The sequence below is a fragment of the Vigna umbellata genome, chromosome 8 (assembly GCF_029865625.1).
Source record: "Vigna umbellata cultivar VRB3 chromosome 8, Vumbellata_1.0, whole genome shotgun sequence".
Taxonomy (NCBI): Eukaryota; Viridiplantae; Streptophyta; class Magnoliopsida; order Fabales; family Fabaceae; genus Vigna; species Vigna umbellata.
In genome coordinates, this window is record NC_142172.1 from 46,531,554 (window position 1) to 46,546,050 (window position 14,497).

The window sequence follows — 14,497 nt, forward strand, 5'->3', positions numbered from 1 at the left end:
CATTTGATGATATGAGTAGCCAAATCAATCCCTTTAAGCTATCCTTCAACTGCATAGTCCCGTACCTATACAGTCTCTAGATCCCTCTCATTCTAGTGTATGTTCGATTCGTCCATGTGCCCCTTCCACTGGAAGCCTGCCAGGAACCACTCCTTGTCAGTGCCCCTTGCACTTTGTGCCTCTTGCACCGTCGATCACTTCCTGCCCTCCTCACTGTCTGGATGTCACAAAAAGTGTCTAAGGAATTGTGAACTTTGAAAATACAATTGGTAGTGACTTTGATCTTAAAATTCGTATTTTTTTTAATTACATCTGAATACAATTAAAAATATATTTTGTTCGTTTAAATTAAATAATTCCAAAATAATTTAAATTATTAAATGTAGTTAAAAATATATCTAAGTTAGTTTAAATTAAATCATTCCAAATCATTTTACAGAGTTTCGTACTCTGAATAAATTCAATGTAAACATTTATTGAAAAGGATACCTAAGTAAAAAGTTAAATTTTAAAAAAATCACAAGTGTTAGAAAAATTAACTTATACATAAATTAACCATTATTTTTCTATAAAAGAAAATATTCAAACGTATTTCTATGGAGAAGGCATATTTTTTTAATTAAAAGTAGTAAAACTTTGAAGTCAACGCTGATTAAAAACACTGTTGTCCTCTTGGCATATCGCACTAAGCAAGAAATCATGGAAATGTCCGAGGCACTCCGATTTCGATCACACAACTTCTCCCTCTTCCCACGTGCACCCATCTCTTCCACTGAGCACCCTCACAATTTGATGCCCATTTCACCAAAATTCAGTTCAAACACAAGGCTGTCGGTGACAACGGCGAAGAAAAAGTCAAGCATCGAAGGTGTGAGCGAAGAGTTGACCGCCATAGCCTCTCTGAACCTTGACTTCGCACCCTCGCGGAGACGGGTTCGTTCAGCTTTCACTGAGGTGCACCAGCAGCTGGACCATTTCTTGTTCAAGGTTAGTTCTTACTTGGCAATTTGTCATCTTTACAATAAAGCTTTGGTTGTCACGGTTTTATCTTTCAGAGTTTTGCCTCGTTAAAGAATCACTCATTCATTTTGATGTGTCAATCTCTTCCCCTGTTTGTCTTGGGTTGGCAAACTAGGCTGCTCCTGCTGGGATCAAAACTGAGGAAGTAAGCCTTTTCTATTTTTGGCAAACAATCTCTATGTTCTTTTGTTCGTTTGGTGAAAAATATGATCAATTTCGTTGCTTGTTTATTAGTGGTACGAAAGGAACTCCAGGGGATTGGAAATTTTCTGCAAAAGCTGGATGCCTGAATCTGGCGTTCCACTCAAGGCTGCTTTGTGTTTTTGTCATGGATATGGCAGCACTTGCACTTTTTTCTTTGAAGGTGGTTTGTCATAATTGCATGCCCTAAACCCTTAGATATATTTTTATTCAGTCTAATGATAAAATAATTGTCATTTGGTCTCTCATTTAAAAAAAAAAAAAATTGCAATTTAATACTACGAGTTTTAGTCTTTAGTTGAGGCAAGTGATGTATTATGATCAATGTAGCTCGTCTCATCTTTTGGGAGAAGTGAGTAAAGCTTTTGTTCTTGTTCTTGTACACTTGTAATGTAGTTGAGTGTCTGTTTTACTTGCAGATTTTGTCCTGTTAAATGTTATGAGTTTTGCTTTGATCCCTTTAAATAGACAAAGCAAACAAAGATTAACAGAGACTGTACAGGGGAGAAAAATATTGTCGAGGACTAAATTACAACTTCTTAAAAATTGTAAACAAAATAGAAAAGTCACGAGTTAGAGTGGTAAAAAATATAATTGATCCCAATTTCATTTTAAGAAGTAGCTAATTTTTCCTTTGTTGTGTGTTGTGCTATCAATTTTTAATCAAAGCTAGAAACTTGCCAAATGTAACAGGGGAGCATTTGATTTTTTATTCAGGTATTGCCAAAAGAATAGCTGCTTCTGGGTATGGTGTTTATGCTATGGACTATCCAGGTTTTGGTCTATCTGATGGATTACACGGTTATATACCAGATTTTGATGATTTGGTTAATGACGTTATAGAACATTATTCAAAAATCAAAGGTAAGACCTTTTTGCATCCATGATGTCATATTGATCACTATTGTAATTTGTAATCTTTCATATGGGAAAATGCATGCATTATATTTCAATTGACAGAGAGGCCTGAGGTGAGTGGGTTGCCTCGATATATTATGGGGCAGTCTATGGGTGGAGCAATTGCTCTTAAGGTACATTTGAAGGAACCAAACACTTGGGATGGAGTAATCCTTGTTGCACCAATGTGTAAAGTAAGCACATTCCTCTGTGTTGCAGTTCATGTCACCGACTTCATTAGTATAATTTTCATGTTCTTATTATATAGTTTGAGAGCGTTGAACTGTTTTATTCTCATCACGTCTTTGTCATCTCAAAGGTTCAGTTTTTGTTTTTCTCAAGGTTCTACCCTCAAAATTATATGTTGGCAGTAAACCTCGGACATGACAAACATCACCCTCCAATGTGTGACTAATAGCTCCTAATTCAATAGGCACTGTCAATATTAGAAAGAGAAGAAAAATGTAATATGTATCACAGAGTTTTATGATCCGATTATGAGTGGATCTAGTTTTAAAGTTTGTTTTCCTTATCAATAATTTATGTTTGTGATTTTCTTTATAATTTGTATCTGATACATTCAATGGATTTTAAAAGTTAATGCTTGTCTAAAAATGGAAAGGAGTCCAAAATCAATCTATAGGAAAATGAAACAACCCGTTAGCCTTTCTTGAGAATATTTGAATATGTATCAGATAACCCGATTTATTCTTGTTTTGGTGCGAAGATCGCAGAGGGTATGCTACCGCCAACTGCAGTTTTGAAGGTATTAAGTATTCTGTCTAAAGTGATGCCAAAGGCAAAGCTGTTCCCACACAAAGATATATCTGAGCTAACTTTCCGAGAACCTCGCAAGAGAAAAGTGGTTGGTAATTTTTGTCAACCCCTAAATGTTCCATGCTTACAAGTTGAAATGGTCGTGACATGCACCCTTGCCTTAATTCTTATATAGTGATTTCAAGTGCATGAACCGATCCAAAGTATCTTCTATCATTGATTGTTGTGAACTTTGAAAAACTTCATGCAGAACTAGTCACTAAAAGTTTGCACGACGGTACAAACTAATTATAGGACTTGATTCTTTCCTTTGTAGGCTGGTTACAATGTTATTTCTTATGATGATCCAACACGATTGAAAACTGGCATGGAGCTTCTAAGTGCCACTCAAGAAATCGAGTTACAATTACACAAGGTGGTTAGTTTTTGCTTTTTTTTTGTGTGCAGTAACTGTCATATAAATTGAGGACATTTATATGTATTGAGAGTAATGCAGGTTTCAGCTCCCTTATTGATTCTTCATGGGGCAGCAGATAAGGTGACAGATCCATTAGTGAGTCAATTTCTTTATGAGAAAGCTTCTAGCAAGGATAAGACACTGAAGATCTATGAAGGAGGTTACCACGGCATCTTGGAAGGAGAACCTGATGACAGAATTTCTGCTGTCCATAATGACATTATCTCATGGCTTGATTCTAGGTGCTAACTTGAATGAGGTTTATAGTGAGTTGTTTGTGAGAATATTTGTGAAATTAACAGTTCAGTGAGGAAAACAATAATATAAATTTTACACGAATATTCGTACACAATTTTTTGTGAATTATTTTAAATGAATTTGTTTGTCATTTCTTCAACCTTTTCATACTAAGCTGCTATTCTGTTGTCAAACAAATAGTGAATCTCAGATTGAATATTGTGGAGTTTAATGTAATTGCTTAACAATTTCAGAATTGTGTATTTGAGAGATTTATTCAAACTCGTACCAGTAAATTTTAAATTAACACTATTTAAAATCTATAAAATAAGCGATTTTCCTTTTTACATTGTTAATATGGAATATCTATTTATTTTGTTGATTACTAATCTCCATGGGACAGCAGATATCTGGTTGTAAAAAAATTTTCTAACTAATCTCACTTTATATGTTTTCTAAATTTTTCTCATTTTGTACAAGAATTACACATTAAGTTCTGATGATGAGATCCAGTGTTTAAGTGTTTACTTGAGTTTTGATGTTACTCTCATTTCTATGATAGAAAATGGTACAAGTATTTTCGACTCTCAAAACAGAATATTGAAAAGAAAATCTTAAAAAGACTATTAAGATTGAGAGAAAAGTGATTTCAACTCATATCTATTTTAAGAAGGCTATAAAGTTTGAGAGAATTTAAAAATAATTTATATTGATCTATCTACTTAGTTATGATGTTTTATTTTTGGATTTATCATGTGTTTTGCTTAAAAATATTTTGGTGTTGCTTTTAGTTTTAGATCAATTATGAACACTTGATCCTGGGGCTGTAATGTTGTTACTGATATTAGATAATTTTAATTTAAATGTTTCATTTCTTATAATCATTTCACCATTTTACTTTTAATGTTTGTGTTAACTTCTTACATTAATTTCTTCTTATTAATTTTCTTTTTTTAAGAAAATGGAACATTATTTTTCACAAACCTTCCATAAGAGTATTTGCATAAGTTATATATATTGAACACAAACAATATACTATATATTATATATTAATATATTATGTATTATCTATAATTATATATAAAGAAGATACAACTCTTTTATGTCCTTTTTTATTTTTTCAATTTTATTTTCTTAATTACTACTTTTAAAATTTAAATAATTTTAATACTAAACAAACTAATTTTTTAAGTTTTATCATTTTAGTAACTATTTTTTCAATTCAAATAACTACTCATTAAAAATAATTATTTACACCTTTATCATTTTAGTAATTACTTTTCAAATTTAAATAAGTACTCATAATAAAAAATTTATTTACACAATATTACTTATAATAATTTTTTATTTTAATAACTAAAATTCATTTTATCTATAACTATATCTATAACAATATATATAAAAATGATACATTTTTTTTATGTGCATGTTTACTTATTTTATTTTATTCTTAATAATATTATTATTAACTTATTTATTGAGGGTAATGGTATAAAATGTCATCAATTTCAATTTTATTATCTTTTTGTCCATTCATTTAATTGATTTATATTTTTTATATTTGGATAATATTTTTTATTAAAAATTATTATATTTTACTTAGTAATACTTTGTGGTTTGTTGTATTTTAAGATTTAGATTAAATTTTTTAATACAATTTTAATATTATGTTTTAATATAATTTTAATCAATCACTTCATATTATGTGTCAATGCAATTTTAAACTAATCTTATTATGTTTCAATATAATCATTATTTATTATATTCATTATATAATTATTATTTTTAATGAAATATTTAATTATTTATTATATACAAATATTGTTTACAGATGTTACAAATAAATATATTAATTGATTATTTGATTTATAGTTGTTTTATATGGAATAATAAGAATAATATTTAAAGTTTAGTTCAAGTTAATATTATTATTAAAAATTTATAGTTAACTTCAAATGAAATTTAAAATATTAATTATCAACTGAGAATGGATTTATAAATAAATTTACTACAAAAGTTTTATTTTTCAAACCATTCAATTGTGTTCCTTCCCAACAATAATATTTTCTCAAAATATTCTCTTTCCTTTCAAAAAACGTTTTCATAATAATATTTCTATATTATCAAAATAACAATAATGTAATTCTTTCTATTGAGATTACTATACAAAAAATATTAAATTAATTCTACATACAATTATATTGTTTTAAAAATCAATTATAAGTTTAGACTAAAATACTAAAAAACTTAAAATAAAATAAATTAAATTCAAATTTATTAACAGAATACAATGTATTACACAAGATGTATATGCCAGTGATTATTGCATTTCAACCTTTAAAAAAAATGTGAAAAAACCAATGCAGTAATAGGATGGATGAGAAGAGAAATATATTTGAAGGGCAGAGACATTTGTTGTTTCCATTGGTCTCACCCTACCACGGGCAGTGGTATCTAAGAAACAGGCACCATGTCACTTCTTAACCAGCTTTTTAACAGAGGCGTTTTGGGAACTCGATGGTGATTTCCGATTGCTTATATGATTTCACTTTTCTGATTCTCATAAAGCTACATGATTTAGGTTTTGGGATTTTCTATGTGACTGGATTTTACTTTCCTCAAGCTAGTTTTGCAATTTTTTCTTCTTTTTTCATAAGCTTGCTCAAATTGTAATTGAAATGTTTTTTTTGTGTCAAATTCAATTTCAGTTTTGACTCCTTAGGGTTTATTTACTTTCTTGAAACATGTATTGTAAGATATTGAGGTATATCCAATGTGTATAGCCAGATATTGGGTTGTTGGGGAAAGGGACCTATTCAGATAAGGGCACGGATCCTTGGTTGATGTATCGTATCTATGTCTGTCCTTGGTGTGATTGTGATTGTTCAAAAGGTTGCTTTGCACTTTGGATTTTAATGAATGTTCTATAGGTTGTTCACTGAACTATCTATCTATTACGAAGTACACCAGTGACCATTTGGCTTTTCGTTGTTTTTTCATCTTGTAGCAAAACATGCCTGAACCTCGCAATTTCACGCATTAAGCTGCTACAGAACAAAAGAGATGTGCAACTGAAACAAATGTGCAAGGAGATAAGCCAATTCTTGCAGGCTGGCCAAGAGGCAATTGCTAGAATCCGGGTAATCCTTGAAGGGTTGGTTAATAGTTGTTAGTTTCTGTCTGGATCTTTTCTCCATGTATTGTGACATGCCTTTGTAAAATGTGCTGATTTAAATAGGTGGAGCATATTATACGAGAACAAAATATATGGGCTGCATATGAAATCTTGGAGTTGTTCTGTGAATTTGTTCTTGCGCGTGTACCTATAATTGAGAACCAGAGGTAAGTCCTCGGGTCATTAGAGTACTTATTGGCACATCGCATACTGTCATGCTGTGTATTTTCTCCATGGTTAACGGACCTGAACTTTAGTACTCGTGCAAATCAGATTGTGATTTCCATGCTATTTTTCACAAATGTGAAATTGATCAATCTTTCTGAATCTTTCTGCTTCACTAAACTTTACCAGTGATATGCTTTTCTCGATACATTAGAAATCAGAAACAGGGAAAGTCTGTGTACACTATTGGTAGTTTTTTGGTGAATGTAACAGTGAAAAATATATTAGATGGCCTCTATTGTCAGTTGAAACCCAAGTATTTGTGATTTCATCGTTTTTGAATCTTCAAGGGGGGTAAAATATATATTTTTGAACATAGTCTTAGAATCTTATGATTTGCAATTTGAATCACAATTGGTATGACTTTGATATGATTTGGCTACTGGCGTAAAGAGATGAAGCTGGGGATGACTAAGACTATTATAAATTACGATACATGGATGAATCAATGCAATTCCATATCACCAATACAAAAGAAAAGAAACTAAAGGAGTACTACTAAACACATCCTTTTTTATGAATCTGATGTTTTAGTTTCATTCTTCTAAAACAGGGGTTCCGCATTGTCACTCACTCATTATCTATGGTATTTGGCTGTTCCCTTACTGTTTTAAGTCTTGTTAAATATAGGTTTCAAACATTCAGCTATATCTCGTGATTCTGTTGTGTGGGACTTTAGGTCCCTTTCTAGTTTAAAATTATTGGATTTAGCACTGCCCATTATTTAAGTGATGTATTTCAAGTTATTCTTTGTTATGTCACCAAACTGTACAATTTCATACAATTTATGAATCGATCAAATAAATAACAACAAAAACAGATTTCACTAGGGTGAGATTGGCTACTTAGATTACAAAATGCCATTCTGTTTGTTTTAAATAAATCTTTTATAATATTGTTTACCATGAGATCCCTGCTGACCATTTTCTCCAATGTCCTTCTTGGTCTCTTGCTTTTCATGGGGCTAAAAACTGTATAATGTACTCTCCGCACTGGTGCTTTCAGTGACTTTTGTGAATATACTCTCTTCACTTGCACAATTTATGAATCATGATTAAAAAATTAGCATAACAATTTGCAATATAAATTGTGATTCAATGACCTTGTTTCTGAACTTAAATAGGGTACAATGTATGGTTTTAAACTTGGTTTAGCAAAATTGTTTTTTACATAACATTAGGGAGGAATAGTGTACTTTACCTATACTTGATAACTTTTTTTATATTTGTTTGTGTTGTGTTAGTATATTGACCCTGTGCATACTGTAATATGTGGCACTTTAATATTTCTGAACCTTGAAATGATACATGTTACTTATTAGCAACTAAATAAATAAATCATGTACGAAATCACTTTCAGAACAGAGAATATTCATTTTCAATAACTGAATTGAGTTTACTAACAGTTGCGCCTTATACAATTTAAAGCAAAATATTTGTAGTCAAACTTGAAGCCTTCCTTCTCCACATGATAGGGAATGCCCCTCGGAATTGCGAGAAGCCATTGCAAGTATAATTTTTGCTGCTCCTAGATGTTCTGATGTACCAGACTTATTGCACATCAAGAACTTGTTTACCACTAAATATGGGAAAGAATTTGTCTCTGCAGCATCAGAACTTCGTCCTGATTCAGGCGTAAACCGCACGGTGATATATCTCTAATTGCAGCTTCTGAGTAGCAAACTGTTACAGCTTCTAAACAATTGCATAATATCATTAGTCCAGCTGTTCATCTGATATGGTTTTTTCAGATCATTGAAAAGCTTTCAGTTACTGCTCCATCTGGAGAGGTAAAACTCAAGGTCTTGAGGGAGATTGCTGAAGAATACAATATAGCATGGGATTCTTCTAAAACTGAGGCTGAATTTCGGAAAAATCATGAAGATCTTCTGGTAATTTTATCAGTAGATGCTTGTTTCTTCCTTCATTCTTTTACATTAAAAATATTATCTACTACTAGATTCATGACATGTCATTGACAATAGATAGCATCTATATAACTAATGAGCTCTCACTTGTGTAACTATAATGGTTTACTACCATATTTATTGCTGACACTGACCCCAGAAATTACTGAGAATTTAATCCTAATCTCAGGGTACTTTGGTCTTTGTGTGATTGTTCTACTATGAGCATTGGAAAGTGACTCTAGGTATTGAGGGTATTTGTCTTAAATCTCCTCACATCTTCTGTATATGTCAGATAGTTTAGGTTGTTTGTCGATTATCTAACACAACCATCACCTTTTATATGGGCTGGGGACTATGTAAAGAACAGCAACAAGGACCAAGTGGGCAGGTTTATAAGTGAGATATTCCGTGAATGCAGGAGATCTGGAAGTTATCTGTTTTTCATCAATTTTTCAAATATTAATGTGTCTATTTTATTCCAGTTTCCTGGACTTTTCAAGTGTAGCTTGTTTAATGGTGGTGAGTTTGGTGATTTCCTTCTCATAGACATGATACAGGACTAAAATTGTTTTCAGGGAGGGTCCATTTATTATCAGTGGTAGTCATAATTTCAGTTATTTAGTGAAATGATTCTCACCGCTTAACTTTGTCATAAATCAATGTGGGTCTACAGCGCCTTAGAGTTCCTTTGAGTTGTATACGACTCAAATGTACACGTTTATCTTAGAACTTGACATTTAGAAGCCTGTTTCCAGACAAGGGAAATCCAAATCTTGAATTCACTGACCTACGTATTATTTATAGATTAAACTAAGTGTTGTGAACTAATATTCCAAGATTTTTGAAGTCATTATACTTTGTTGCCTACTTCTTTACTGTGGTCTCCGGAATTTATTCATCTTTTCTTAATTTTTATCATGATTTTCTCGTGTTACCTTAGGGAGGAGCAAAGCAAGTTAGTGCTGGAGTTACGCTTTCTCATACGCCCAGCAGAAATGGTTCTAATAATTCACCATCTCGTACTAAGGAACCTTCTAACAAGTCTGTGCATGATAAACAAGAATATAAACAACTTGAAGCTCCCAGCCTTTCTAACAATAATTCTGCATTGAATATTAATGAAATTGAACAGTCCCACAAAAATAATGATGTTCCCGCTGGAGATGCCCAAAGTGAGACAAGATTTCAATCTTCTGATGTACTGGAGAAGGCGCGTGCTGCCATTGCTTCTGCAGATCGTGCATCAGCAGCTGCTCGTGCTGCTGCTGCACTAGTCCAGAGTAGTTTTGCATCATTGAAGCTGGAAGGTAAATAAATCTTCAGTGATCGTAATAACGGAAAAGAAACGTTAGGAACTAAATGCGAAAGGAGAAAGTGATGTTCTTTATTGCGGAGGTGACAGCTTCATACGCTTGTTTCAAGTAATAAGAATTGTGCGGTATGCATTGTATATTCTTAATTTCGTATATGTGTATCATTGTAACTTAACGAAATACTGAAGGGTGCGAACTTTTCTAAATCTGCCCTTATTCTTGCTACAGCGAATAATTGTGTTCATTTTCAAAATTGTTATACATACTTATCATCTCAGACATGTTTTATTGCAGGTATGGGATAAACTTTTTGTAGTTGTGATACTTGTTAGGTGTTGTGGCCTTTTCAACCCAACCCAACATGTGCAAGTGTGATGAGACCTTCATGTGCTATTATATTTGACAGGATTGATTTTTTTTATTGACAACCGCTGGTTATCATCAGTTATTATTTGAAGATGTGTGGGCTAAAATGAGCAGTCCGGGTTATATTCCAGTCTGGGTGTAATTTTTAATTCCAGCTGGTCTTATGGTGTGCTATTTGGGTTCACTTAAATTAATATAAAAATAATTTTAAATTAAAATTTTAAAGATAAATTATTTAGCTTTTAAAATAAAGTCACTGTAATGAAATCAGTTTTAGTTTTTATAAAGAATTAGTTTAATATATTAATTATATAAAATGTATATGTTTTAATAAAGTAACATTATTTTTAAAAAAAATTTAGAAATGTAACTTTTATTTTAAAAAATGAGCTGATGTATGGTTAAGTTGAATAGCAGGTTAAGTAGGCAAGTTCAAATTATTTTTAAGTTAGATTAATAATTTTTTTTTCTATCTAGTCCAGTTTAAGTTTTGGGCTTTTTTATCAGGTTTTTCATCACTTTTGTGTATTTTTGTTTCAAGTGTATTTCTTCTTGTACCTATATATTTCTACATGCAGGTTCATGGGATGTGTAAAAAGGCAAAAATGCCCTTGGTCTCTGTCCTCTCCTTCTATGTTGTCACCACCACGGTCCTTTTTTTGTCGCCATTCTTCCAGTTGTCTTTTTTTGGTTAAACATTTTCTACCTCTCACTTTCTTAACTTAAAAGATGTGAACATATCACACTGTATTTTAGTGGAAGTCCTTTTATTTTTCAATAATGACTTTCGGACTGTGTTAATTTAGAATTTTTTATGCAAAAAATGACTTGTGAATTGTCCAAAAGACACTCACAAATTACACAATTCAGAGGGTTTTTTTTATTTAAAGAAATAGCCTTTTGATTGTACAATTTGAATTTTTTTTTTCAAATAAAATGATTTTTAAATTATGTAATTTGAAAACAAAAATGGACTTTTAAATTATACAATCTAAAAGTAAAAAGTGATTTTTGCTGATTTTTGAATTGTATTAGTTAAAAGTAAGAAATGAGTTCTAGATTGTACAATCTAAAAGTTAAAAAAAACTTCTACATTCCACTATTTCGCTGTTTGAGAGTCATTTTTTTTACAGATTAGAAGAGCAAAGTGAGCATTTTTCATAGGGGTGGTAAAAGGAAAGTATGAGGTCTAAAAAGAAATTCACTTGTTTTAGTCATAGTCGGCGGGTTATAGGTTATCTTTTCTATTGTCTTATTGGGGGATCACTAGCCCAATAGTAAAGTGGAACTGAATAAAGTAGGCTTTTTTATGCTTGGTGTGAATGAAATTTGAAAAAACAAACATCAAATTCACAAAAATTCTTGTCTCTTTTAGAAATTGAATTTCTAAAGTTTCCCCAGAGAGGCTTTTAAACAGAACACAACTGAAAACATAGTAAGAAGTCTATAAAAATGTAAAATTGTTTATACTGTTATGAAAAAACATATATCTAGATAACTTTTACAGTAATTATTTTTTAAAATACTATTAACAATACTTTGTGATTAGATGATCGAAAAAATAAAATTACACCGACGTCCCTGTTAAATTCTAACAATCCTAACAAATAAATAGATATTACATTAAGTAAACTTGTACTTAGCATAGAGATTTGATATCCAAAGTAGGGAAGTGTAGGAAAAGATAATAAATGAAATTGTTAATAGAAAAGTAAGAGAGAAAAGAATAATTGGTTATAAGGGCACCAAAAGAGGTGGTGGCAGGGCTACACACCAAGTGAGTCAGAAGAACCAAAACATTCTTGTTGGCACTCCCAAACACTACTGAGCTAGGTGAGTAGTGACCACACACAGAAGCAGACTAAAGAGTGAACCCTCAGGCTGAACCCTAATGTCTCTAGGTTTCACATACGACCCTTATAGCTCTATCCCTTTACACGCTATTACATCCACATCATCCCATTTGTCACTTCTCACCACCCTTCTTCACTTCTTTTTTGTAGCTAGAGATTTTTCTCAGACAATAGATTTTTAGTTTTCTATTGTATCACTGAGTGCATAATCACACTTCTCAACCCCACCCCTCTCTCATGCAACTCCATTCTTCTAGTCTGAGTCACAAAAGACACACAGTACCTATGCATGAAACTTCAGCAAACAGTTCTGTGAGAGCCACACTCACCGTACATTTTGATCAGAAAGAGAGAGAAAGTTCGTGTTTGTGTGTGACAAAGATGTAACGTAGGTTTGCAGGGAGAAAAATAACAAGGACACAAGTGAAGAAGACCCAATGGTAAAGAAAATTTGGTGGAGTTGGTGGGGATGCTATCTCTTCACTCACCTTCCTCTTGCTGCTACCAAGAAGGGGCCTCCCAACCCCAAACACATTCTATTCATCCGTGGTCCCTTTATGCTTTTCACTCATATGCTTAATCTCTCTTTTCATCTTCTTAACTATTAACTGTATTGTCTGGCTATAACAATTTCAATCTAATGCTATATTAATTCTGCATCACACCCTGATATTCTGATTGTAGAAAAAGTATCTGTTTATCAATGCTAAAAATTAAAAATCAAATTTTGGATGAAAAGAAAGAAAGGAAGTTGAAGGTGTTAGAACTCTCAATAGATCAGAGACTGCATGCATGGTATTATCTATAGGTGTGAGGCTGAGAATGAGGAGGGAGAAAATTCAACTGAACCAGGCGATGTGTACACTTCACCTAAAGAAAGAACCCACATTAATTTTTCTGATGTATCGAAGAGTCCTTTTCCTCTTTAATTTGTTTAACAGTTCACATTTTTCGATTGGTCGGTTTTAGATTTGCCCCTTGTTCCATTCTTTTGTCTTGAGCATTTTTCTGCATGCAATTCCTTGACAACCTTTTGTTTTCTCTTTTAGACCATGCCTAGTCAAATTACACATTCAAATATAATCTTTAATTAAACTATCATTACCTAAACAAAACATTTTCAATATGCAGCATGTGTCATTCTACTATTTGAATCATTATTGCTTTGCATCTTTCCTATTCATCCATAATTAACTTGTTAGTTACAGATTGTATTTTTCATTTCGTTTGAACAAATAAAATAATGATCACTGTGCTATATATAGTTTTGAAGTAATAAGTACAAGAATTACAGCAGGTTTTGAAAAAAAAAAAGAACATAGAGTCATCTGGATTTATGCAGAAACATGCTGCTGATACTTGTTTTCGCACACTTTTTATTGTTTTCATACATCATACTTTGATAAAAAAAAGGAATGACGTGCAAGTAACCTTGAGCAATCAGACCTAAATAAACAAATAATGTAACTGTACGATGACAGTGTAATGTATATCTTGGTGGAGTCGTACAATCAGATCATGCAATATTTTCGGGATTGTGCAATTAGGCATGGCTGGTTCTGTTCTGTTCAAATCGTTTGAAGGGAGTTCGGGTTAATTTAAACGCACGTCTATATATTGCGGAAATAATAATCTTATTTTATTTTATATTTTATGATTTTATTGTATATATAATATAATCATTAGTGTATATATATATATATATATATATATATATATATATATATATATATATATATATATATATATATAAATAAAAGGTTTTATTATACAAATCATTTTTCTATTTTATTTTTAATAATATTTTAATATCACAATGTAAAACTCATATTCATGAGAGTGATAAGAGAAGAAATAGTTTCTAAAAGATAATAATAATAAAAAAGTAACAGAAATATAGACATTTAATTATCTTTTATTATTACAATGGTTTTATAGTTTTATATTATTACAAATTAAAACTATATACAAATTAAGTTATCCAACTATAAAATAAGATAAATTATATATTGGTATAAGTATAATAAAAAAGTCACATAAAATAAAATAAAAAGTAATAATACATAT

The 14,497-nt window shown here is 31.4% G+C and overlaps 2 protein-coding genes across 4 annotated transcripts; both read left to right on the forward strand.

The window, feature by feature from the left end:
• The first annotated feature begins 649 nt into the window (after positions 1-649).
• On the forward strand, positions 650-3,749 carry LOC124834202 (caffeoylshikimate esterase-like). Its single transcript, XM_047308850.2, has 8 exons — positions 650-987; positions 1,136-1,165; positions 1,255-1,384; positions 1,939-2,085; positions 2,182-2,312; positions 2,846-2,983; positions 3,212-3,310; positions 3,392-3,749. The coding sequence occupies exons 1-8, from the start codon at positions 700-702 to the stop codon at positions 3,599-3,601; spliced, it is 1,173 nt and encodes a 390-aa protein (XP_047164806.1). The 5' UTR covers positions 650-699; the 3' UTR covers positions 3,602-3,749.
• Positions 3,750-5,950: 2,201 nt separating this feature from the next.
• Positions 5,951-10,707, forward strand: LOC124834222 (Regulator of Vps4 activity in the MVB pathway protein). Of its 3 annotated transcripts, none has more exons than XR_007028467.2 (7): positions 5,951-6,109; positions 6,597-6,729; positions 6,828-6,931; positions 8,464-8,635; positions 8,740-8,880; positions 9,839-10,336; positions 10,506-10,707. XR_007028467.2 is itself a non-coding variant. In XM_088097574.1 (7 exons), the coding sequence occupies exons 1-7, from the start codon at positions 6,060-6,062 to the stop codon at positions 10,211-10,213; spliced, it is 1,008 nt and encodes a 335-aa protein (XP_087953700.1). In that variant the 5' UTR covers positions 5,951-6,059; the 3' UTR covers positions 10,214-10,492. The 3 variants fall into 3 exon arrangements, 2 of the variants coding, with proteins under 2 accessions (XP_087953700.1, XP_047164830.1); XM_088097574.1 differs by lacking the exon at positions 10,506-10,707 and adding an exon at positions 7,543-7,575 and having other exon boundaries at positions 9,839-10,492; XM_047308874.2 differs by lacking the exon at positions 10,506-10,707 and having other exon boundaries at positions 9,839-10,492.
• The last annotated feature ends 3,790 nt before the right edge of the window (positions 10,708-14,497 follow it).